Source organism: Dromiciops gliroides, chromosome 6 (assembly GCF_019393635.1).
Source record: "Dromiciops gliroides isolate mDroGli1 chromosome 6, mDroGli1.pri, whole genome shotgun sequence".
Taxonomy (NCBI): domain Eukaryota; kingdom Metazoa; phylum Chordata; class Mammalia; order Microbiotheria; family Microbiotheriidae; genus Dromiciops; species Dromiciops gliroides.
Window position 1 is genome coordinate 47,430,261 of NC_057866.1, and position 26,525 is coordinate 47,456,785.

Here is a 26,525-nt window from a genome sequence, read left to right on the forward strand (position 1 = left end):
TCTATGACTGGGCTTTGTACATTTGGAGAACATTCTTATTCAGTGTGGCCCATGGTGAGTTACTCATGAGATTTCTATTTACACCTTTGATTGGCCCACAGTCCCAACACCTTCATGCCCCCTGTTTGAATCACTGCCCCCATGGAGACTTATTCTCAAAAGTGACAAGAGCATGGGTGGTATGCCATTTTAAAAGATGATATCAATCTATTCCCATTGTAGCTTAGTGTGGAGCTGATGTATCTGACCCTGAATAGGAGGCTAAGCCTCTCCCAGAGGGTGAATTGGAGCAGGCTGATTCCCTGCTGCTTAATCTAATCAAACAGGGGCCTCTCTGTTCCTCATTTTGCCACATCTGATGCCCCGCTCTTATATTAAAAAAAAAGAAATACACATGCACAAATGCAGCACTCTGGCTCCCTTGGTACATCATTAAGTTGTAAAAATGACTTCATCACTCATGACAGAGAAAATAGATGGCCCCAACAGCGACATATGGCAGCAGGAGAATCGCTCCACCAGCTGCCCACCTGACCTGCCCCTCCTCCCAGACTTCTCCCTACCCCAGGGAGGCTGCCAGGGAACCTTCTAAACAGCAATGCAGCACGTGTGCAGTCCTAATGAGGGGGGAGGGAGAGAAAAATGGGCAGAGGCATGCGTCAGCCCCTAGGAGCCCTCTCCACTTCCGTTGGCAAGTGGGCTAAGCTTAGTTCATCATCTAGCTCAGGCATGGCAAAGCATGGGGCTAGGGGTCCAGCAGGGTCTTTCTTTCCTTGGAAGGAAGGAGCTAAACTAGAATCTCATATATTTGACTTTCATGGGGTCATAAGTGACTCTATCTATAGATCATAGACAGATAGGCAGATTAGGCAGATAAGCAGTGAGATAAAGTCACCTCTGACCCTACTTTCTGGTAAAATCCATTCATCTAGAGCAGAATACCAACCCTTGCACCTTTGGTTTTTGTTTGTCGCCTGGGTTCTTTTCACACACAAAGGAGTTTCAGAATTGTTTGCCAAACACAGAGTGAAAGATCCAGGGACCATTGTTTTGTAGGGGATGTTATTTCTAAATTTAAATAGAGAATAAGTCTGTTTGACAAGAATGATGAAGACAGTATTTTTGTAAAGAAATCTAGTTTGTTTCTTCTTTTTTCATTCCTTTCCACACCAAATAAAGCAGATAGATCCATATATACACAACCACAAATACCACTACCATCACTATAAATCTTCTTTATTTTGGCCTTGAAATATGAGGTTTTGTAGATAGAATGCCTGCCTACATCTCTCTTAATAACTCTATGCTGTTCTTCATGAATGGATTTTATAACAATAGCTATGCCTAGAAAGCTACACTTACTCAAGCTGTTGGAATTTTTAGGGTTTTTTTATTTTAAAAATGCAAATTCTTATTAGTAATTGACTTTTAAATCTATGGAATTGCATGTTTATTATAGGGGACAAATAACCCCCTACATGAATCTAGTAGTAGGGAAACATCAGTTTTAAATTAAGTTTGGATAAAATGTTAGTAAATCCCACTGAAAAATCCTCACTTTTTTTTCCCATCTAAGGGTCAACAATACCCACACCATTTTCAAGCCTCTGTAAGCTTAGGGGAGGCTACAAAGAGGCACAAGGGCTATAGAAGCCATGCTCTTCTTCAGGTAAAAGACAAATTCTCATCCTATTGGTTTGATTCTTTAAAACAACAACAACAAAAAAAAGAAATGTCAGTCATGATTTTGTGATGGACAAAGAGTCCAAAAGAATTTAGGATCCAATGTAGTTTAAAAATTACTAAATGTCCCAATTGTTCCCAACACAAATCTGTGTGGTCCCTTTGGGACCATTAAAAGCTTCTCTCTCTAATTCTTGGATTTTTCCCCTGGATTTGAGTCAGTATAGATGGTAGTCACTCATGCAGTCAACAGCTCAGGGAAAATATGTGGTTGTAGATGAAAGTGCTCTAGACTTGAAGTCAGGAAAGCTTGGGTTTGAATCCTTCCTCTGATACTCCCTATGTAACTATGGGAAAGTCACTGGACCCCACCTCAGCCTCAGTTTTCTAATCTACCAAAAATCAGCAATGATATCTGTAACTTGTTCAGTACCTACCCCTCCCATAGAGCTGAGCTAAATTATAAGCCCAATAATACTAAGTGAAGGGCTTTTAAATTATAAAGAAGGTAAACATTTAGTGGACTGGCAAGATGTTTAATGGGTATGCAGGCACCACAAATCATCACAGATAGGAATCCTGCCCCAGGCATCATCACCTGCATCACCTGTTTTGCTTTAGGTATCATGATATATTAGAGTGTCAGAGGGACAAGGTTTCAATCCCAGGACTGCCACTTACTATGTGACCCTGGCTTAGACACCACTTCATTTCTCTGGACCTCAATTTCTTCATATGTAAAATAAGGGAGTTGGACTAGATGTCATGACATTCCTTCCAAATGCAATTCTATGATCCTTTGGTGATTTGGGTGTGTGTAGGGGGGGTCCTTTATTCAAAGTAAAAGCTAAATTAGAAACACAAGATGCACCCCAAACTACAAATGTTGACCTTGTTAACCAAAGAGGTAAGGACTATACCTGAGATTTCATTGTGATAATGTGCACTGTATACTAAGAGGTCACCATCTTCTCTAAAAGAATTGCCTAGAGCAGTAGTGTCAAACTCAAAGAGAAATGGGGGCCACTAGATAGTACATAAGGATCAATGCCTATATGTATTGACTTAGAAAATGACATTTTTATTGCATTTTAATTTATTTTGTTAAATAGTTCCCAATTATATTTTCATCTGGTGCCATACTGGGAAGAGTTGTGGGAGTATGCCCCCAAACATGTGTTTGACTTCTGGCCTAGAGCACTGAATGACTAAGAGACTTGCTCAGGGTCACACAAACAGTAGACATTGAAGGTATGACCTGAACCCAGGTCTCCTTGCTTCCAAGGACATTTCTTTGTCTACTCTACCACACTGTCCCCTCTATGAGACCAACTCTTGTTCAAGTAAAAGAAAAAGTGAAATAATTTTAGACTTTGATAGGAAAATTCAACTCTGAACTTGAATGAATTTTTCCAAGCTAGGTAAATATTTTTTGTCTGCATGTCTAGAGTTTAAAGATGACATACATGTATTTTAAAGGAATAACACAGAATTGTTATCTGTCCATGAATTCTAGCTCCTTGAGATTCACAGTGGTTCTGAAATGAAGCCACTTCAAGGCTGCTCTTTAAAAGCCTTCAAATGAGATGTAGAGCATTTTCAATGGACATTAACTTCAACAGTGAATAATGTGGTGGAAAAGATAATTTAATAAGATAGAAACCTGATACTTGAAAAGAAGCAATTTTTCACAATCAAAATTTCCCATTTACATTTGTAAATGTTGAAATCAGATTAAAAACAAAAATAGCTGGCAAAATGAATAATAGTAGCTCACATTTATGCAGCATGATTTAAGGTTTGCAAAGTGCTTTACAAATATTATTTCCTTTTATCCTCCCTGCAACTAGGGAAGATAAGCAGTCTTGTTATCTGCATTTTATTTATTAGAAAATTGAGATGACTACTAAATAGATGTATAGATATAGATATGATAAGATAGAGAGAGATAGATGATAGATGTTTGTATAAAGATAGATTGAGATGGATAGATAGAGATATTAGATCTCATCTTACAGATACATGGATTTGTTTGTTTTTAATTTTTTTTAGTTTTACATTGTACTTTGTCCTGTTCTGTTGTATTTAATGAACTATAAGACTGTCAATACAACAATGATAAAAGCTGCATAATAGAATACAGTAAATTTACATTTGGATTGCTTGCTTTACAGAACTCCCTTTTGAGCATGAACTTTTTCTATATTTGTTTCTTGCCCTCCAGAAAACTACAAAATCTGACTACTTCACTAGAACAAGTTCCCTTGCTTGTCCTTGGCCCATGAAGTGACTGCCATAAATTTGGCAAGACAGCATTTGCAGTGAAGAAGGCACTAGAATATGAGTCAGAAGACCCAGATTCTAGTATCAATTTCAGTGTTGTCTAACTGTGTGACTTCACACAAATCACTTCTCTCTGGGATTTTCCTTATCAGTAAAAGGAGGGGATTGACACTACTGATTACAGAAATGCAAATTAAAATTACTCTGAGGTACCACCTCACACCTATAAATGATAAATGTTGGAGAAGATATGGGAAAATTGGAACACTAATGCATTGTTGGTGGAGCCAAACATTCTAGAGAGCAATTTGGAACCATGCCCAAAAAGCTATAGAACTCTGCATACCCTTTGATCCAGAAATACCACTAAAAGGTCGGTATCACAAAGAGATCATAAATAAGGGTAAAGGACCCACATGTACAAAAATAGCTGCTCTTTTTGAGGTGGTAAAAATTGGAAATTGAGGGGATACCCATCAGTTGGGGAATGGCTAAACAAGTTGTGTTATATGAATGTAATGGAGTACTATTGTGCTGTAAGAAATGATAAGCATATGGATTTCAGAAGAATCTGGAAAAAGTTACATGAATTGATATTGAGTGAATGAGAACATTGTACACAATATCAACAGCATTGTGTGATGATCAACTGTGATAGACTTAACTCTTTCAGCAATACAATGATCTAGACAATGCCAAAAGTCTCATGGTGGAACATTTTCTCCATGTTCAGAAAAAGGACTATGGAGTCTGAATGCAGATTGAAGCATAATATTTTCACTTTTGTTGTTGCTTTGTTGTTGTTTATTCTTTCTTGAGTTTTTCCCCTTTTGTTATGATTCTTCTCTTACAACATGAATAATGTGGAAATGTGTAACATGATTGTAACATATAACCTATATGAGATTGCTTACTGGCTTTGGGAGGGGGGAAGGAAGGGAGGAGGAGAAAAAATTGGAATTCAAAAAATATCTCTACATGTAATTGGAAAAAATAGAAATAAAAACAGAAATTGGCAAAAAAAGGGGGGGAGGAGGGGATTGAACTAGATGGCTTCTCTATCAATAGTTACCCCCCCAAAAATGTTCTAAATCACAATTGATTTGAGAAGTGCAAAAACACCTCTGAGTTATCACTTCACACCCATGAGATTCGATAACACAATAGAAAAGGAAAATGAATGTAAGCTCCTTGAAGCCAGGGACTGTTGTGGCTTTGTCTTTGCATTTCCATTCCTGGTGGCTGCTACATTGTAGGTACTTAATAAATATTTGCTAAATTGAATCAGTACTGTAAAATGTGAGCCTGTGGCAGGATAACATTTAAACTCCACTCTCCATCTAATATTTTGTAAATCTGGTTCTGATGTAAAGAGGTCTCTACAATTCTTCAAAATATCTGTTGGGAATTTTCTACTTTAAAATGCTGCAATGGGAAAAAAAGTTGCATGTCTTCAGTGGTTAAAAAACAAACAAATCAGATTAGCCCAAATTTTATAAATGTATCAAAACGCATCTATTTTTATCAACACCAAATATACAGGCTCCCTTCCCCCACCTTTGTTTTTTTTAACAATAATCCTCTTACATCTTTTATCAAAATAACTAATTTTCTTTTTTCCTACAGAGTAAAATACCACTCCATCAGGGCATCGGAAGTATGTAATGTCACTTTAAGAATAACACAGAAGAAAGTGATGCAAGAATTCCCCTTCTCTGGGGACTGAGCTCATTCTTTCCCCAGGTCTTTCAGCCTTTAATCCTAATAAATAAGAAAGCAGGTGTGGATTCTGCCCTACCTAGCCAATGATCCGGCCACCTTGTAACTAGGTTTGAGACTGCTTTAGACCCAGCCTATAGAAAGAAAGATGTATTGGTTTGTTTTTTTTTTCCATTAAGAATGTTTCTATGAGAAGGCAGAGTCATTGAGCATCTTTCCCTCAATGCTCTGTCTCCAAACACCTCAGTTCCTCCACTTCAGGACTGTATGCATGAAGATACCATGGCAAACACCCTCCAAAGGGAGATTATTTTGCACCTAGGGGAGGGAATCAGTCCCTAGTATCCTAGCCAAGGGGAATCTTATGCCATTTTTAGATAGTTAGATAGAAGAAGCAATTTTGAATTGGTTTACAATATGTGTTGGAAGAAAACTAGTTGAATTGAATCTCACAACTTCAGAAATAGCTTTCCAGATAAGGAAAGCATTTTTCCCTATGTTTCTTATTAAAGGATTTCTCTTATAATTTGTGCTTTTAAATAATTGTTTACATATTATCAAGCTTTCCGATGAACCAGAGGCAGTTCTTATGAGGTTAAAAAGTATCAGGCAAATATTGATGTTAATCATAACTTTAAGTCACCCCCATCTTTTTCTTTAAAGGAAATTATGCCAAAGATCTTAAAGACTGGATCATTATTAAGCATAGTGCATATTAGCATATATGCACTATATATGCTATAAGCATAGTCATGTGGTATAGCAAATAGAGTGCTGTATTTGGAACTTAGGAGGACCTGGATCCAGTCACACCTCAGATACTTTTAGCTGTCCATGACCTTGAGCAAGTTCCTTATTGTCTAGGTCCTAGCTTCTTCATCTGTAAGTTGGGGATAATACTAACATCGTCCTTCACTGGATAGTTGTGAGGATCAAATGAGATAAAGTATTAAAGTGCTTTCCAAACCCAGAAGCACCATATAAAGTCAGTTGATATCATTTTGGTTGTGATTTGTAATGAAAGCTACAAGGTTGCATGTTACATGAGATTTCTCTCCATTGGCCTCTCATCTTTAAAACAGAACGAATTTGGCAAATCTCAAGAGTTTTTGCCTGGCAGCGAAAAACCTTAGCCTTTTAACATTTGGCAAGCTTAAGGTTCTGACTTTGGATGGAGTCTTAAAGGTCCAGTTATTGTATTTTGACATCAGATCTTCTCCTTAGCTGTCTATGCACATTGCTCATGCACCTAAAAGTAGCTCCAGGAATGGAAAATGCACTTAAAAGCAAATTTTAATTTTTTTTTTTAAGAAATGGGAAAAAATCAAAGCTTTTCTTTTCAGGGAAAACATAGCCTTGATGCTATAAGCAGAACTGAAAGCTAGAAAGATCTGTAATTTCTAATTAAATACATTGCAATTGGTTTTCCCCTTGATGATTTCTACCTAAGGCCACTTTCATACATGAACCACATTACATGTACATGGGAATATTGGTGTCTGTCTCTTTCCCTGTCTCTCTCATCTGTTTGAGCTTGTGGGGGAGGGGTTAAAATCTGGGTATAGATATTATTCAAAGTCAACTTTATGAATCTATTCATCTCTTCCATCCTCTTGCTGCTCTGAAGGGCTCCCCTGAAATCAGTGCCCTCTGCTTGCTAAGCCGCAAGTAAATTTCCAGGAGTCCTGCCCAGGGCCCAGGAGATGGCTGAGCTGTCAGAAGCTGGAAGACTTGATCATTGTGTTAGAATCTTAGGTGAACTGAACTGTGAGTGAGAAACTGCAAGGGGTAGGAAGTTGGTGAGATGGAAAAGACGTGAATTGGGTTCTGGTCCTGAATAGAAGCAGAGAGTAATTGAATGTGGAAAGCGCTGTTAGCTTCAAATACCTACACAAATGAATTATTGCTCTTGTTATTTTTTGTTCATCTTTAATTCGCAATTCTTTTGGAGGGACAAGAAGAAGCTAATCTTGGAAGGGGGCTTTAGAATACAGATACCAAAGCAAGCAACAACCTTAATGCCTTAAAACGGAAGGAACCAAAAACGGGTTCTTTCTCCTCTGCATCCCCAACAATGCTGTCTAGATGAATGAATTTAGGACCAGTTGATCCCAACGCCCTCCCTCCGCCTAAAACAAACCCAAGATCTCCAGCAGTCCGCGCCCCCCACCAAATCTTCCCAGGCTATGCGGCTTTTCGCTATTCCTGGGTTCCCAGACAGTCAGCGACAGCCCCAGAAGCTAGGCGGTCTAGGTGGGGAGAGGGTCGAGCTGACCATCAGCAGGCGCTAGGACCTCGACTGGCCTTCTCCGCCCTGGGGACACAGCTGAATGCCTGCTGTCTTCCCGCAGTTCTCCGAGGAGCTAATTAACAGGTGGAATCACACCCCGGGTGCTTGAAAGCTCGCCAGACACCATAGAAACAAAGCCTTAAGACCCCGAGCACCATCTGCTTTGCGGGCTACGAGCGGTGGGCCTGCCAGGCCTAGGAGACTCAGCACTCCTGGCCAGAGGGTCCGAACCACCCTCTAGCTAAGGAGCCGACACAGCTCTTGATTTTCACCAGTAACAAGAAAAGGAAGGAAAGGCGAAGACAACCCAGTATTATTATTAATAATAATAATAATAATAATATTAATAATAATAATAATAATTCGCGCATGGGCCCAGGTTCAACTTGGCCTCAGCCAGCTGCCCAGTGCTTCTAGCAGGAGTGGGTTTAGGGAAATCTTTATTAATTACAGCCCTCAACGAGAACCTTTGGGATGAAACCCGAGGCTTTCAGGGTTCTCTCTCCCCCGCCCCCAACCTATTCCAGACTAGGCCGTGGCTTTGGGGGATCAAAGTCCTTCCATCCTACAATTTCATTCTCAGGTTTAAAGCCCCAGCTAGACTCGGACCCAGCAGGGTGCAGCCAGAATGCTAGAGTAACCCCGTCGAGGATCCTACACTGGGCTCCTTTATCCCTGCTCACCCGCTCCCTCTAGTCGGCCCTCCCTTCTTCAAGATCTCGGGTTTCCACACTCACCCTTGCCCCCAGAGACACCCTAGGCTGGCTCCCAGGCCTCAGCAGTTACCTGTTGGCAGCCAGGCGGGACGCGATGTAGCCTCCGGGGATCTGAGTGATGATGTAACCCCAGAAGAAGGACCCATGGATCATCCCCACGGTTTCCGGGTCCCAGTTAAATTTGGCTTTCTACCAGGGCCAGAGGAAGCAGGAGGAAAGAGAAGAAAGCGAGAGAAAGTTAGTGTGCTAAGTTGAACCTCAAAGAGTCTTTGCTAATTTCATTTTAAAACTTGAGTTGTGAAAACAGATAAAGGGGACGATAGTGCACTGTGACCACGGATTAGCTCTGGGAGAGTGTGTCATTGCCCCCAGGGAGCCTAAAACACCGGCACCTTTTTGTTCCTCCTCTAAAGGTCTGTCTGTCTGCTAGCTAGAAGCCCTAGATGCAGGTTTACGGGGATAGGAGTGCAGGGAAATGCTAGATTCCCTACAATAGGGACACTCTGAGGGAAAGAGGACATTCGAAGGGAAGAAATCCTAGAATAGAGAACAGGGAAAGGATTTAAAATTTTACATCCCCAGCACTATAATAAACTTTTGCTGAACTAGGGGGAATTAAATTGAAGTGAGGACGAGGTGGGGCTGATATAAGGTATAGGAAGGAGGATCCCAAGAATAGGAACTGCGGCTAAAGCTGCGGTAACAGAGGTGCTGAGGAGGAGACAAGGAAACGTGGCAGACCCAACAGTCCTCGAGAGCTTCGATCAGTTAGGGGAGAACAGGGCAAAGGGTAAACACGAAGATATGAGGATCCCAAAGGGGAGGTAGTTTTGACTCTGAAGGAAGCAGGTTACTAGCTAGAAAGAACGAATATAAATGAAACTGATGTATGAAGGTCAAAGTTGAGAGCCAAGGTTTCTCATAAAACGTCAGGGGAGCCTGCACTCCTCTTGGGGAAACAAAAACAAACCCCCCAAATCCGGGCTCTGAGAATTCTCCCTCAGTCCCAGACTAGTGAACCTCAGGTTGCTGGGGGGACAGAAATGCTGTCTTTGGGAGAGCTGGTGTGTTTTCTTGAAAGGAAACATCAATTATTAAATTCCTCTGGTCACATGTTGTCTCCAAGGTTGGTTTTTTTTATATCTTTTGTATGTATGTGTGTGTGTGTATACATATATATATACTTATATTTTTGTGTGTCTCCATCCCCCTTAATTGTAAGCTTCTTGAGGGCAAAGTCTATCATTTTGGGGTTCTGAAAAGGTAACATAATACTTGGCACAGAGGAAGCTCAATATATGCTTGTGCATCTAGTGACATCTTGTTCTTCTGTCCTTGTTTACCTCAGATCCCTCCATGAGACCCAGAAGCAGTGTAGAAGCTCCTGCTCCCCTGGAGAACTCTCTTGTTAAGGTAGAGTTTTGTCCCTGTGCTAAGGATTAGACTTGGACAGAAGTAACCAGTCCAATGAAAGAGAGCTCCCCTCCCCCCCCCCCCAAGGTATAATTGTGAGAACTAAGAAAACAATATTGGAGTTATTGTTATATAATATTTTGAAAAGGAGGATGTTTGTGGCTGGAGAGCTGGTCTCAGATTCAGGAAAATAAGATATGGTGTAAATCCTACCTCTAACATTTATACTAGCTGGGTGAATGAACCTGAGCAAGTCACTTAGTACCAAGCAACTTTCTAATATTATAAATCACCGAGAAGGTGCCCATCTGTTTTGGTAGAAGAAATTCCTCACTGGGATTTCCTTCTACCAATAAAATCACAGGTCCATTCTCATTGTCATTCCATAATATTGCATGTGCTGTATTTCATGTGCCCCAGTTTCCTCATCTGTAAAATGTAGGTTTAGACTAGACTAGATGTATTCTAAGATACCTTTCAGTTCAAAATTGATTTTTTTGATCATGGAGTTGGGGGTGGGGTGGGCCCCCTAGTGAAGTAAGAAAAGGTAGTGAGGGGGAGAAGGGATCCGTGTCCCCACAGTCGCCCACCTCCTTAATGATTTTTCCTCCTCGGTGGATGGTGCTGTTGTTCACCATATCCACGATGGCGACCCCCAGGTTGCAGCGGATCCCGAAGGAAATGCAGAAACCCAGCCCACTCATGATGGCGATAATGTAGCGGCGTGGCAGGCCGAAGCAGGTACAGTCGCAGAGTGGCGCCTTCTTCTCCTGCACCTCCAGGGGTTTCCCATCCTCTGTCAGCTCAATGGTCTCCCCAGTCTTCTGCTTCTTCTCGAGCACGCTGCAGTTCAGCACGGAGGACAGCAAGTCAGGGGGAGAGAGAAAGGGAAGACATAAGGCTTTAGGGACATCTTCCAATTGCGATGGCCTGGGGAGCAGGTGGAGGGGCTGGAAGAGAGGGAAGAGCCCCTGGTTGTGTTCACTTAGCGCCCTCTCCGGGGTGGAATTGCGGAGGGGTGCTTTCGTTTATAAGCACTCTGGGAGTAGGAATATGGTCTGTCTAAAATCAGGGCTTCTTATCCTTGTTTTTTGTTGTTGATTTGTATTTTTGTCATGGATCCCCTTGGTGAAGTCTATTGACCTCTTCTAAGAAGAATGTTTTTAAAAGCATAAAATAAAATATTCAAGGTTACAAAGGAAAGCAAATTTATTAAAATAGTTATCAACTTAAAAAAGCAGACAAAAAAACCCCAAAAGCAAAAAACCCTGTTCCTGCACCACAAACCTTTGGGAATGATTTTTTACAGCTGAGGGGGAGGGGAAAAATAGGGGTGACTTGACATGGAAATGCACTTGCCCCTCTGGCTAATTTTAAAAATCAAATTCCTTTCCTTTCTTTCAGTTTATAATCCCAGTAGAAGGTAAATGCTCCAAGAGGAGAAAACGTTTTATTTTTTGTCTTGTATGCCCAGAGTTTAGCAAGCCCTAGCCTTGAACACAGTGAGTGCTTAAACAATGCTGGTGGAATTGAATTTACCTAAGTGGAATTCAATTGGCTTTCGTTTTTAATACCTTTCTTTCCCAAAGAAGGACACCCTACCCCACCCTATCTCCAGTTATTCCTGCTGCCCCTTTGGCTCAAATACACAAGATGTGCGGTGCTCTGAATCCTCCCTAATCCCTGAAGCCCATTCCCTGAATCCTGGGTGATCTCTATGTTGTTTTTCCCACGGGAGTTCCTTGAGCTAAGGAGAGAAACCGAGAAATTGGGGCTAACAGCTCCGTGGTCCCTATTTTGAACCACTCCTGGTGTGTTCTTTCTCTCTCCCTCTCCCGCAGTGTTTATACCCTGAACCTTCTCTGATAACTACTCTCAGTACCAATGCCTTCCTTCCGCCGAGGAGCCCAAATCGTAGCTAGCCTACAAGAGCAACAGTTCCCTCCTTTGACTTCTCTGTGGGGCTTCGACCTTTCCCTAAGGGATGCGGATTTTCTGAGCGTGAGGTGACGTAGCCACGCCCACGCTGGTAGCAAAAGTGTTCTGGGCCGAGTCCTTCCTGAATCTGGATTTATAAGGGGGAAGGACAATGCAGGGGCTCGTGTGTCACACCTGCTGCAGACTCTGCCTAGTTTTTCTCCTTCAAATCAGCCCCGCTATGTGAATTCAAATCCTTGATTATGATTTTACCTTGGCTCTCATCTTATATATGTCTTTTCTTAAGATGGCGGGGAGGGAGATGGTGGGGGTAGAGAAAGAGAAAGGCCACCAGAATATACAGACAAAACAACAACAAGAACCTACCTACAGCCCATACATTTGTAATCTATTATTCACATTTCTCAATTGCACACGGAAAAAAAATGTCATGGGGCCGTTTCTAGACATTAAAATTCAATTCTATACACACTCAAAGAAAATCAGCCGTGCATAAGACATTTCCGCATTTAATGCAGACCCTGCACCGCTTTGGAAATGCCATTGTCATCAATATTTTAAAATTCCAAGACTTTAGGAATGAATTCCATCAATAAATTTGTCTCAAAGGGCTAAAATGCTTTCCTATATTCGAATAATAACCGTTTTCTTTGGAGAGTTTAATCTATAACATTTCTTTTTAGACAAAGACACCCCCTCCCCTTTAAAGGGAGTACCCCCCAGTAATGTAAGGATGTAATAGTTTCAAATGTTTAAAAGAAATTGTTCCTTAAACATAGTATTTTCAGTTTGAAATAAGCAGAATCAATTTTCATTTTTATCAGTTTGACCATTTTCATATGTATATAGACATATACACATATATAGTTGCTTAAATATATGTAATTACATGGATGCTATTATCAAATCAATTCAAACAATGAAACATTTGGAATATGATTTTCAAGCCCTTCACAATACATAAAAAACATAATAAATTCCTTACCATCCTGAAAATACATTTATGGTAGTATTTATAGTTTAATATTTTAACCATAAGTTTTAAAACACAATATCAGAATGGTAAAAAAAAAAAACCTCATAATACTAGGGAAGAGGAAATGAAGATTCAAGTAATGGGATTCAATAGGTTTTATATATTCCCCCCACTCAGATTTTCCCTTAGAAAAGGAAAGCTTCCAAATGTAACCTCCATTCTTGGAGGAAAGGGTCTCCTTGGTTGTCCTCAGTACCTGATAGAATGTGATTGAATGAGCAGTTTTCAGTGATTTTGTAGGATTGCAGTGGAGAATGCGGAATGTTGCCGCATAGATAGATACAAGTCCTCACCAGAAGTGGAGCCAACCCGGCCTGAAAGAGCAGGGAGTATTTGAGCTACCCGCCTTACCTCTTCTCAAAACTTCCTATTTATTTTCTTAAAATGTTCTCCTTTCTAAATCTGGAAAGGAATTCTACAACGAATCCACTTTCTTTCTCTCTTTGCCTTCTCTCCTTGGGGTTTATCTCCTTTCTTTGAAGAATACTTCAATAAAAGAGACAACCTTTTTTTAAAAAAAGAAAAGAACAGATAAACGATCTCTCAGGAGGCAGCTGGAGTTACCTGTTGTAACAGGATTCATTTGTCAGGTTACTATAGTGAGGGTTGGTTTCAAAATCATTTCTATCCATCCAGTATAGTCAAAAGGATTATTATTTTCATAATGCATACCCTCTCAGCATCCCCATACCAGAGACTGATGTCTGTGAGAGAATTAATAAATAATTTAAAAAGACATAACTGTTTCAGTCTCAAACCCAGAAATTGGCCATCTATCAATTATTGATATATATTTAGTGCTTTTTTTTATCCAGAAGGAAGATCTCCTGGGGCATCACTAATCGAAGAGGCTTAATGCTTTTTGCATTGAAGGTATCTAACTAGAGCTTTTTCCAAATAAACGATTAGAGAGCGGGAAAGCCCATTAATAGGGTGTGGAGTCTTTCCTCATTATAAAGGAGATGAATTCTGGAGTGGAAAAGGGAGAAGTGTCTGCCACTAATCATCCCATACAGATGGTAACACTCTCTCTCTCACTTACACACACACACACACACACACACACACCCCAAATTTCTTCCATTCCACATTCTTCTGCCAACCTTGGGTGAGCCCCGATGTTTAACCAAACAAACGTTACCGATCAAATTACAAGCCCTCAAAGCGGTTTCAGTTAACTGAAACCTGTCTGACAGTTTCTCCAGGCAGAAGCCCCAATAAACGCGGGAGTCGTTTTCTCTTACCTGTAGATTTGGCCGAGAGATTTTCCGGCAATATTCTTCAGACCCTCTTTTCCAGGGGTCAGAACCCTTTGTTTTATCGACTCCATCCCTGCAGCAGTGGCTCCTGGTGTGTACTAGGTTTGAGCTATGAAAGGCGATGGTTGCGCATATTGGCTTAATCGCTAAGGTAGTTTTTTTTTTTTCTCCCCTCCTCTCTCTCTCTTTTTCCTTCCCCGCGAAATGGCTATTGGTGCGCCTCTGGGAAGAAGAATGTGAGTGAAAGGGAGGGAGAGAAAGGGGATACAACGGAATACAGCTACATGCAACCCACGGCTTTCCTAATAGGAGAGTTGCTAGACACAATTAGAAAGTCTTATTTGAAGGGGAGGATCCGGTGGCAGAGGAAGCATGCAGTGCCATGATATTTGGGCGGGTACGAAGAGGTTCTTCTTGATGGAAGTTAGTCCGCTTGGAAATTGTTTATTATCCTGGTTTTGAAGGTTTTTTCAAAAACTGCAAGATTTTAAAATAGAAGAAATCATAAAGCTCTGCTATAAGTGCAAAGCGAAAATATTAGCAGTATTAATCCTCTTCCCAAAGGAATCAGAGTAGCTTGAGAAAGAACTAATGGATGATTTTAGTTCTCAGGTGGGCAGTGCCAACCCTAGGGTTTCATCTTCACAAATGAGCTTCGGCTTCCTTCACGAAGAGCAATTCAGATCTGCGGTAGTGTAGAGTGAAGGTGGAGAGAGAATTTGACGCTCCTTGGAACGAGAATCAATGAAAAGCTAAAACGTGATTTAGTGAGACAAACAGGTCTAATTTTGGACAGAGCACGAGAGTTTTTCAGCACTGGGGACAGCTCCCTCCTATTCTGGCGTCGCCTTCGATTTCCGCACCACGGACAGGACACATAGAGCAGAGGCAAAGGTTCTTTGAGTCCACTGCTTTGCCAACTTTCTAGGGGAGGTGGAAGGACAGTCCTTCCAAAAGACCATCCTGGGTCTCTTCAGGAATGGATGCTATGGAAACCGACTAGAAAGATGTCATCATCTCATTGGTTTGCAGAGAGAATGGTGCAGTTGACTTGGCAAGGAAAGAAGAGTTTATTAAAAATTGACAAGTTACTTCTCTTCTCCCACGTCTCTCCCAGCACGCTGACGCCAACCCATCCTGACCCTGTTGCAGTGAGGGAAGATTACAAGACATTGCACTTGGGTTTGCGGCATGCTGGGAGTCAGGGGATTAGCTTGGTTTTACCGTTTAATATGGGCAAGCCCAATAATTATTTTGTAAATAGATTTAGTTGCAAACTCTGAAAGATAATAAGGTAAAAACTGGAAATATAGCCGAGTTCTACTTATAACTTATTATCAAGTTCATTTATCTTAAATACATATGATTTTCCTGTGTAGAATTCTAAACCCACATGGGTTTACGAATTCAAAGTGCTTTCTTCAGTTGATAAAATGTTGGACTGATTTGTGACTTTCTGCCTTAATCCCATACACAAGCTGTTGCTTTCTCTAGAAATAAAACACTGATGATATTTTTAATAAAGCAAAACCTGGAAGACTAGAACAGAATCTGTTGATACATATTTGAATTACACTTTTTTTTCTTAAATTTGTACTACCCTCATAGAAATGAGCTGTGTATAAGCATTCAGTTAAGGCTTTCAATTTCAATTGGAAGAAAATAAAATGCGTTTAGAACGATTTCATTTAAAATATCCTATTCAAACAGACATCTATAGGCCAAGAAGTAAAGTCCTGATGCATTTTACTGGATAAATAAAATCCATATATATGTGTGTATGTATGTATGTATGTATGTATGTATGTATGTATGTATGTATGTATGTATTTTGGGCAAACACATCAAAAAGCAATTGGCCTTGGACCACATTTTGAAGGTCAGTAAATGGAGACTTCTTTTAGGCCAGTAGGGGGAGTGAATCCTCAAATTGACAGTCTTTAGGATCTGGTATCCACTTCTCATAAGGGTAGATCTCAATAATTAATCATTCAGAAAAGCAATCTGAATGATATGAATGGCCACAGTTCTGAATGAGAGAAAAGATGTCAAGTAGCTGAGAATTTCAAGAAAAATGGTGATAAAAGTTTTTCCTTAATGGATAAGGCTGAGGCAAATAATATTAGTATGTTCTGTCCTAGCCTCATCACTGAACAGAATATGTGTATACACATGCATATATATAGAAATATGTACTCACATATAGACATATACATGTATATACACATATTGTGTGAATGCATATACATAGACATATATTATTCAAAGCACACTGTATCTGTTATTATATTATATAAAATGACCATAGCTACAGGGCCATTTTATATCCAGTCTCTTTGTGCTTTCCCTGCCCAAGGCCTGCAAACTACTCCCTTCAATTTACAAGCTGAAGCATACTTTCAAGGTAAAAAGAAGAGGAGATGGTTCACTGAAGCTGCTATTACTTCTCCTCTATACTAAACCAGAAAGGCTAATGCCTCAATACCAGTATTATATTCTTTTAATCATAGAGTTGAAGCACATCTGAAGAAGATGTCTTAGGGAGGTGCACACCAAAAGAAAATAACATTCTATTAAGTCAAATTACTGTATCTATCCTCCATCAATTGATTTATGCCAAGGTAGAATTCTAAATCAGTATATCTCCTATTATACAGATCCTCAATCCTGTCTTGTCTTGTCCTATCAGTCTTATTTTCCTAGGTGCAAATTTAAAATCCCTAAATCCTTCTCATGATACCATATCCTTATTCTAATTACCTGTCCCTCTCCATAGTTCTTTGAATAGTACATATGCAAATATAATATTTTGGCACATTCCACTGTGCTCTTTGGAAACCTGGCTCTATTATCTATAAACATTCATTTAATCCTTTTAAATTTTCTTTTTTTTTCTTTTTTGCAGGGCAATGAAGGTTAAGTGACTTGCCCAGGGTCACACAGCTATGACGTATCAAGTGTCTGAGGCCAGATTTGAACTCAGGTACTACTGAATCCAGGACTGGTGCTTTATCCACTGTGCCACCTAGATGCCCCCTAATCCTTTAACTTTCAATCAACATTCCATTCTCTTTCTTTAATTAAACTTAGCCCTCTGCTGAGTATATTATAGCCCTTGCAGTCCTCTTCATGGGGGATCACTCACCCTTGATCCTACATTCTAAGTACCTAGAGATAAAGTGAGCCCACTTTTATGACTTCCAGATTATTACTCAGATAAAATCTCTTGACATTTATTGTTTTGAAGTCCATGTAATTCATTTACACCACCCACTCGCATCCTTCTTGTTCTCATCTACTTATACACTTTTTCAGGGACTTTAGTAACTAGTTCATGATTTTAATTCTAATAACTATTCATTGTATTCCTGATGAATATTAAAGACTTCACTATTCATGTTACCTTATTGACAATGTCTCTAAAAACCTGGTCACACGAGTCCTCAAGTTTCTCAATTCCAATAATCTCTCCTTTGCATTCCATTCCATTTCAACTTATTATCATTGCAACCTTGAAATCTCTTAGAATTGAATTGCTTCTAAAATTCAAAATTTTGCCAAATGCTAAATGAATTTTTAAGGAATTGTTTTCTTCAGTCAATCTTTGTGCTTCCTTTTCCAAGCTGCTGATTCTTTGTGCTTCCTAAAATTCAAAATTTTGAACTTATACTTTAACCATAAGCCTTTTACATTTTTAACACTCTCATTCTTATTAATAATGACCTTCAGTCTCTTCTAGTCTATGTTCAGTTACCCTACTTTGCCTTAGCCTTAATCCCAGGGCTTGTCATTTTAATTTTTCAGTTGCTCCTACCCTAAAATCTCTTGTCCCTTTGATCTCATGCTTTCCCAACCTATGAATCTCACCTTTTGGTAGGTAGCCCTTACAATCTAGTTTCTCTGTTGCAACCATAAAACAGGGATGCTTAACTTTTTTGTGATATGGACTATTTTAGTAATCTGATGAAGTATATGGACACCTAAGAATAATGTTTTTGAATGCATAAAATAAAATACAGATGATTACACAGTAAACCAATTATGTTGAAATACAATTATCAAATTTTAAAAAGAAATCCATAGGCCCAAGTTAAGAACTTTTACTCTAGGGGATATTACTGGATAAACTAATAAAAAGCAATCTGATTTCACCCAGTAAAAGTTCATGGCACTTAACCTCAACTGGGCTCTCACTCAACATCCTTCCACTTCTATATATGATTGTTCACGGCAAATATATATGATTGTTATTTATGATTGTTCACGGCAAATCTTTGCTTTGTTCCATTCAGCAATAACAATGTCTCCAGACCTCTCCAGCTAATGATTCAATGTCCTCTTTCACCAAGAATATAGAGGTGACTCGACCTGAACTATCTCTGCTTCCCTCCTCTATTACCCAAACCTGATGATTACATCACCCTAATTTTCCTACTTCTCTCAAATCAAAGAAAAGATGTCAGTGATATTCACTAGGCCTAATCTCTTTTCCTGCATCCTTGATCCCATTTTTTCCTCTGTCCTTCAGGACCTTTTTCCAGCAGTCATTGATTAAGGGGTGACTCCATGATGCATCCCTTTCATGCATCTTCCATCTCACTTTAGTCTTACTAGTGTCTCCTTCCTATGTGCCTACAGATGTGCAGATCACACCAATTCAAAAAAAAAAAAAGGCTTCCCTAATCCATTTTAGCTTATCCAGCTATATTTTTTCTTACTCCTTCACTTCTTGAAAATACTACATATAGTGATACTCTTCTTAACCCTTTAATGTATATATTCACAAGGTCCTGTCTTTTGCCCTTTTCTCCATTTGGTCCTTTGGCAATCTCATTCACTCCATTAGTTTCAATCACTATTTCTTGTAAATCATTCTCAAATCTAAATCCCCTGGGGATTTAGGGGATTTAGTTTAGTTTCCTCAGAACTGCAACCTTAGCTGCCTGTAAGGTATTTGCATATGAGATAACATCAGAATCTTAGTCAACCTATCCTAAATAGAACTCAGCTTTCCCTTGATCCTCACTGTGATATCACTATTTATGTCTGTCACACCACAATCAACCTACTCTCTTACACTTAGTGACTTAGAGTTATTTATCACTGACTTTTCACTTTCTCATATCTCTCATATCCAGTAAGGCCCCAAGTTCTTTCGATTCCACCCCTACAATATCTCTCCAAACACTGATCTCCTTTCTATGTACATTGATGCCGGTCTAGAGCAATCCATCATTATCACTTGTCTAATGTGAGGGGCTTCTTTTTATGTCTTTATGTCTCTACTCCATGTTCACTTCCAATTCCTTATTCCTACTTCTGTGGATATAATATTTATTATGCATATGTCACCTTTCTTATGCATATATGGCAACTTTACTGATCCTAAAAAAACGTCAATGTTTCTCTGTTGCCTGCCAAAGAGGCAAGTTCAAACTCCTCTAAATATCATCCAAGGGTGTCCACAAACTCCTACCACACTACCTTTCCAGGCTTATCTCATATACCCACTCTCTGCTTCAGGGCATTTTCTCCACTGTCCTCAAAACATATATTAACCTTCATGTCAATGTTTTTGCTCAGGTTGTTCCCTATTCCAGGAATGATCCATACTCTCCCATTCAATGTTCTCTTGATGATCTCCCATTCATCCTTTGGAAACCAACACAAATGCTGCTTCCCCTAGTAATTCTTCCCTGATCCTCATAATTCTGAATGACTTTCACCTCAGGTCTCACACACCATGTTGTTTTTCAACAAAATCTTGAATGTATTTATCACGTAATTTTGTGTATCATATGGCTGATTTATCTCGCTAATTGACTATAAGTTCTATGAGGTGAGGGCATATATTTTATTAAGGTTTAAAAGTCTTTCAGCAAGGTTATACACAATGTAGATTTTCAAAAGAAATTTTAATTGATGCATTTTTATATCCCCATTGTTTTCTCCAGTATCTCTTTAGCTTTCCCTTCTAGATTGCCAATTTATATTAAAAAGAGTATTTTAAAGACAAAAAGAGGGAAAGAAGGGGGGGAAATCAACATGATTATTCAGCAGCTAGAAAAGTCTGAAAATATATGCAATGTACAATACTTAATGGAGTTGGAATGTCTTCTTTTGAACTCCATTTGTTGTTTGTAATTTTGCATCTATTAGTTTTCTCAGTGTTCATTCTTTCTATCTACATTGTTGAAGCCACTGAGTATATTGTTTTATTGGTTCTTGATTACACAATAGATATATAAGCAATATTTTATTATATGGTATTGTACCATTTTAAAAAGACTGATGTCAGATTTGAACTCAGGTCCTCCTGAATCCAGGTCTGGTGCTTTACACACTGAAATAGACTCTTCTTCCTCAAATTCCCTAGAGCACTTTTTTACACCTTGAAATCTCTCCTTTGTTCCTAAGTTATTCTGCCACATGTTACACTTATTGATGTTCATGTTGTATCTCTCCATTAAATAGTAAATTCCTTGATAGTAGACACCATGCAGTTGTTTTTGTTTTAATCTTTGTAGCTTTAGAGAGCAGCAAAGGCCTCAACTATTAAATCCTCTTTATTTTAAAGGTGAGAAAACTAAGATCCAAAGAGAAAAAGCAACTTGTCCAAGGTTACATAGATAATAAGTGGTTCTCTGAGTCCAAATTTAGCCTTCTTTGGAAATCCAAAATACCAGAAGGCAAGTTGGATTACATTTCCTTTATTCAAGAGAACACCAAGAACTACCTTACCAATATGGCAGCATCCTTTTAATGATGAAATGATCTTATCTGTCTTTTTAAATCAAATGCCAGATAATTCTTTCTACATGTTTTTGGTACAGAAAAATGTAAATAGGTTGATGGAAATAAAGAATATACTAAATATCAGTATAAAGTAGTACAATGTAACTGTTAAATATTCTGGAAAGCATTCTATGCTTGGTTCTGGAGCACAAAAGTTTAAATAAAATAAATTCTCTGCCCTAATAGAACTTATAGTTTAGATATGGGGCATGGCCCTTTTGGACTTCCTTCATTGTATATCTTCCTCCATTTTCAAGAACCTTTAATGTAATGTCACTCATAAGGCCTGTCCTTTCTCACAGGGATTTTCAGGTTTCCAACTCTTAACACATCTTTAGGTTTTCCATTGTCCTTTAGCCAAATAATGATTAGAAATGGGCAGACTTACACAGAAGTGGCATACAGTATACTTGATATGACACACGAGATACTAGAAAAATCCTCCCTTCCTCCTGTCAAATATGTTCTCCACCTATTTAATACAGTGTCTAAAATTTCTATAGCCTGAGTCATATTCTTCAGGGAAAGAATTAATATGAATGGATCAGTGTGGGCACTTGACCTATTTTAAATCCTTAGTTAAAATGATGTCATCAAAAGAGCTCTGTATTGGGAATCAGAAGAAATCACGACTAGTTATTACTTCACTACTACCTGATTGAGTGAATTTGCCCAAATATCTTCACGACTCTGTGCCTCAGTTTCTTCATCTGTAGAAGAGATAATTTATAAGGTTCCTTCTACCTCTAATATCCTGTTTCCCCCCATGCACTCAATCATGGATGTAGATATAATCTCTTCCTTTAATACCCCAAGATTTTAATGTTTTGAGAAATGCATTAAATGAATATTAATTTAAAAAGCACTTCACTGTATGACACAGAAATATTTTCCTTGCAATAAGTTCCATCATCTCATAAGAAGGAACTTTAGAAGAGTATTTTGACTTTTTGTGTTGTATATAGTTACTTGTTTCATATACATCTTTTTATGGAAACATCTTAGATACTAAGACAAGGCTTCTAATATTGTACTTAAGAATATCATTATTTCTACATGAACACTGTTTGTTTAGTTATTATATAAACTAGGCAGCATGCTTTAGTGGAAACAGAGTCTGCTTCCATATCAGGCAACCTGAATTCTAATCACAACTCAGTTACTTACAAACTGTGTTATATTAAGCATATCACTTGATCGGTTTCCTTATATATAAAATGAGAATGTTGGACTAGACAGCTACTATGGTCCCTTCTAGCTCTAAATATATTATTCCATTACAGTATAGTTTATATACAATATATACATACACACATCCACACATATATACGCTTGTATATGGAATAGTTTTGTTCAATTATTTTTATAAGTTGCTGGAGAATAGAGAAAAAGTATTATACCAGATGCCAGTGACCTGGGTTCTCTTCTATTCCCAATTCTGCCACTGCCTATGTGACCTTAGGCAAATCACAAGCTTTCTGGCTTCAATTTCCCCATGAATAAAATAAAGGCATTAGATTGCATGACTGAATACGGTAACTTCCAGCTTATACATTTTATGGATTATTTGGGTATTACTAAAACGTCTTTCAAATATTGCCCTCTAGTGGATGGACATTAGGATAAACATCAAAGTTATTTATTTATTCTTATTCTTGACAATGTTTATATTCATATTTCAGATACAAATTCTACCTTTTTGCATAGATAACCTGTACCGCCTAAACTGTACCTGTTGTAATCTGAACCCTAAAAATGTCTTTATAAATGAATTACAGTAGGCCTGAAATTCTGGTCTTAACTAAATCTCTCAATACCACTGCACATCCTTTGGAGAGTTTTGGTCCACATAATTGAAGGGGAAAAAGGATTGAGATTTTATTTCCATAGATAAAATCTTAACAAAATACTATAAGCATCTTTTTTTTTTTTTGCAGGGCTATGGGGGTTAAGTGACTTGCCCCGGGTCACACAGCTAGTAAGTGTCAAGTGTCTGAGGCTGATTTGAATTCAGGTATTCCTGAATCCAGGGCTGGTGCTTTATCCACTGCACCATCTAGCTGCCCCCGTATAAGCATCTTTTAAAAACATATATGAGGAGCAGCTAGGTAGCACAGTGGATAAAGTACTAGCCCTGGATTCAGGAAGACCTGAGTTCAAATCAGCCTCAGTCATTTGACATTTACTACCTGTGTGACCCTGGGCAAGTCACTTAACCTTCATTGCCCTGCAAAAAACAACAACAACAATGACAACAATACATACATCAGCCATAATAGTATCATAGATCCAGAGCTGGAAGAAACTTCAGAGGCCAACTAGTCCAATTTCTTCTTTTTATAGATGAAATTGAAGCTCATGGAAAGGAGGTTACTTGTCCTGGGTATCACATTTCTGATTTAATAATAAGTAAAAAATTTTAAAGGAAATTGTCATGGTATAACAATTAACAGTATAATATTGTTTAAATTATTTTCCCATTCTTATGAAAGAAAATTTTGTTCCATAAATGTATTTGGAAAACAAAAATCTGCTTTCAACACATCACAGTTGCAAGTGGCTAATTTAGGCTTGGGCTATATTGCCCAGAACTCAACATTTTACATGTTTTTTTTTAAATATAAAAGTATTTTATTATTTTCCAGCTACATGTAGAGATAGTTTTCAGCATTTGTTTCCATAAGATTTCCAATTTCCAATTTTTCTCCCTTCCTCCCTGCCCCCACACAGCAGGCAATCCGATATAGGTTATATGTGTGTGTGTGTGTGTGTGTGTGTGTATGTATATATACACATATATACATAACAACATTAAACATATTTCTGCATCAGTCATGCTATAAGAGAAGAATCAGAGCAATAAGAAAAACCCTCAAAATATAAAAGCAACAGCACCTGAGTTCAAATCTGGCCTCAGACACTTGGCACTTACTATCTGTGTGACCCTGGGCAAGTCACTTAACCCTCACTGCCCTGCAAAAGAAAAAAATTTACATTAAACATACAAAGTTGCTGCTGCCTTTTTGGTTTTTTAGAAAAGGGAAAAGGACCAACATGTTCAAAATATTTATAGCTGCTCTTTTTGTGGTGGCAAAGAATTGAACATTGAGGGGTTCCCAATCAGTTGGGGAATGGCTGAACAAGTTGTGGTATATGAATGCAATGGAATTCTATTGTGCTGTAAGAAACGATGAGCAGGAGGAGTTCAGAGAAACCTGGAAGGACTTGCATGAACTGATGATGAGTGAGATGAGCAGAACCATAAGAACATTATACACAGTATCATCAACATTATGTGTTGATCAACTGTGATAGACTGGATTCTTCTCACCAATACAATGGTTCAAGAAAGTTCCAGGGGACTCATGATGGAAAAGGCTCTCCAAATCTAGGGTAAAAAAGAACTGTGGAATATGGATGCTGATTGAACCATACTATTTCTTTTATTTTTACATGTTTTCTTTTATCCATACAAATATCCAGCTATTATTCAAGTGTAATTAAGTTGTACATGCTTGTTTTTGTTTGTTTTTTGTTTTGGTTTGGTTTTTTGTCCACACCTATGATCACTTGCTCATAGACAAATTATTTTCTGAGAGAGTTACCTTGGACAGTGAAAGAATAAGTAAGTTGCTCAGGAATTGGCAGTCACCATGAGCAAGGCACTCCTTAAACTGAGATCTTGCATATCATAAGGCTGGCTTTCTACCCATTTTGCTATTATGTCTTTCAAGTATAATGGATTTACAGATTACCAAAAAAAGGTGGGGTTGGAGGGAGATACCTGCTAAAGAACCATTTTAACAAATTATCTTAATTTTACATTCAATACTAAAAGGAAGCTCCACTTTATATCATAATTAAATAGTTCTTTCCCTTGAAGCTACATAAACAATATTTAGAATACATTTGTGAATTTATCTGTGAGTTTCTAAGTCTTTCCCAGTTATTTCTAGCTATAATACTGCTGTTACTATGTACATCACTCTCCTGGTTCTGCTTATTTCACTTTGTATAAGTAAATATAAGTCTTCTCAGGTTTCTTTGAAACCATCCCCTTCATCATTTCTTACAGCACAATTTATGCACCATTCCATCACATTCATGTTCCACAACTTGTTTGGCCATTTCTTTGTTAACAGAAAAAGAGCTGCTATAAATATTTGTGTACATAAGATTCCTTTTCCTTTGATCTATAGGCACATTGTATAGCCCTTTGAACATAGTTCCAAATAGTTCTCCAGAATAGTTGGACTAGTTCACAGTGCCACCAACAGTGCATTGGTGTACCTATATCTCCATGTCCCCTCCAGCATTTACTATTTCCCTCTTCTGTCATCTTATCCAATTTGTTGGGTATGAGATGATACCTAAGAGTTGTTTTAATATATATTTCAATAATTATTAGTGATCTAGAGTATCTTATATGACTTTAAACCTTTGTTTCCATCTTCAGAAAACTTCTTGTCCCCAGTTCAATTTGGGAATGACTCATTAAGGAGACATTTCAATGATTTCTGTCCCCATTTTATAAAGGAGAAAATGGAGCTTCAGAAACTTACCTCGCCACATGCCCAGATCATTTCATTTGAAAACCAATGAAGCATTAGTTTTCTGTCAATTATGATTATTGTATATCACCACCAATCCCAGAGTTGAAATTGATGGAGACCAAATAAAGGTCTTCCAATATCAAAAAGGAAAGAAAGAAGCATTTTAAAGCACCTGCTATATACTCTAGCCATTGTGCTAAGAACCCTTCCCAAATATTGTCTCATTTTATTTTCATAACAACCTTTTGAAGTAAGTGTCATTTTTGTTCTCATTTTTCAGTTTAGGAAACTGAAGCAAACAGAGGTTAAATGACTTGCCTAGGGTCACACAGCTATTACATTTCTGATGTAGAATTTGTAATCAGGTCTTGCTGACTCTAGGCCCAGGGTTCTATTCACTTCAAAGTCAAGAGAAAAAGTCTCGGTTGGCATTGTGCAGGCCACTCTAGAAGAAGTGATATCTTCTCTGACTAAGCATATTTTGAAGAAATTAAAATTTGGAACAGAGTAAGTAAAAGATTATGAAATCTAAAATAAGCATACAGATATATCCCAGAGGAGGTATAATAGTATAGAGGAAAATTTACCAAGGAAAATATCTTTTCCTGATAGGAGGGGACAGAAAGCTGATAAATGCGTCACCATGAAAAGGCAAAAAAAGTTATTTTAAATCTCCACTTCTGATTAAGCATTAGCTCAATCTGAGAATCAGCCTGTAGTTTTTAGCCTGTATATTTTTCTTTTTAAATAGGATGGTTCACATTCATAATATACACAAATTTTTTCATGCATTTTCTTATTTGATCCTCTGGCAAGACTGTAAGATAGGTAATACAATAT

At 38.4% G+C, this 26,525-nt stretch overlaps 1 protein-coding gene across 1 annotated transcript in view; it reads right to left on the minus strand.

Moving 5' to 3' along the window:
• Positions 1-15,486, minus strand: part of SLC17A6 (solute carrier family 17 member 6) — a 64,710-nt gene extending 49,224 nt beyond the window's left edge. Inside the window, exons 1-3 of the mRNA XM_043971310.1 lie at positions 14,323-15,486; positions 10,695-10,947; positions 8,762-8,880 (exon numbers count right to left, since the gene is read on the minus strand). Of these exons, the coding sequence (XP_043827245.1) occupies positions 8,762-8,880; positions 10,695-10,947; positions 14,323-14,408 (458 nt within the window). The 5' untranslated portion in view covers positions 14,409-15,486. The remainder of the gene's footprint in view (positions 1-8,761; positions 8,881-10,694; positions 10,948-14,322) is intronic.
• Positions 15,487-26,525: the final 11,039 nt, after the last annotated feature.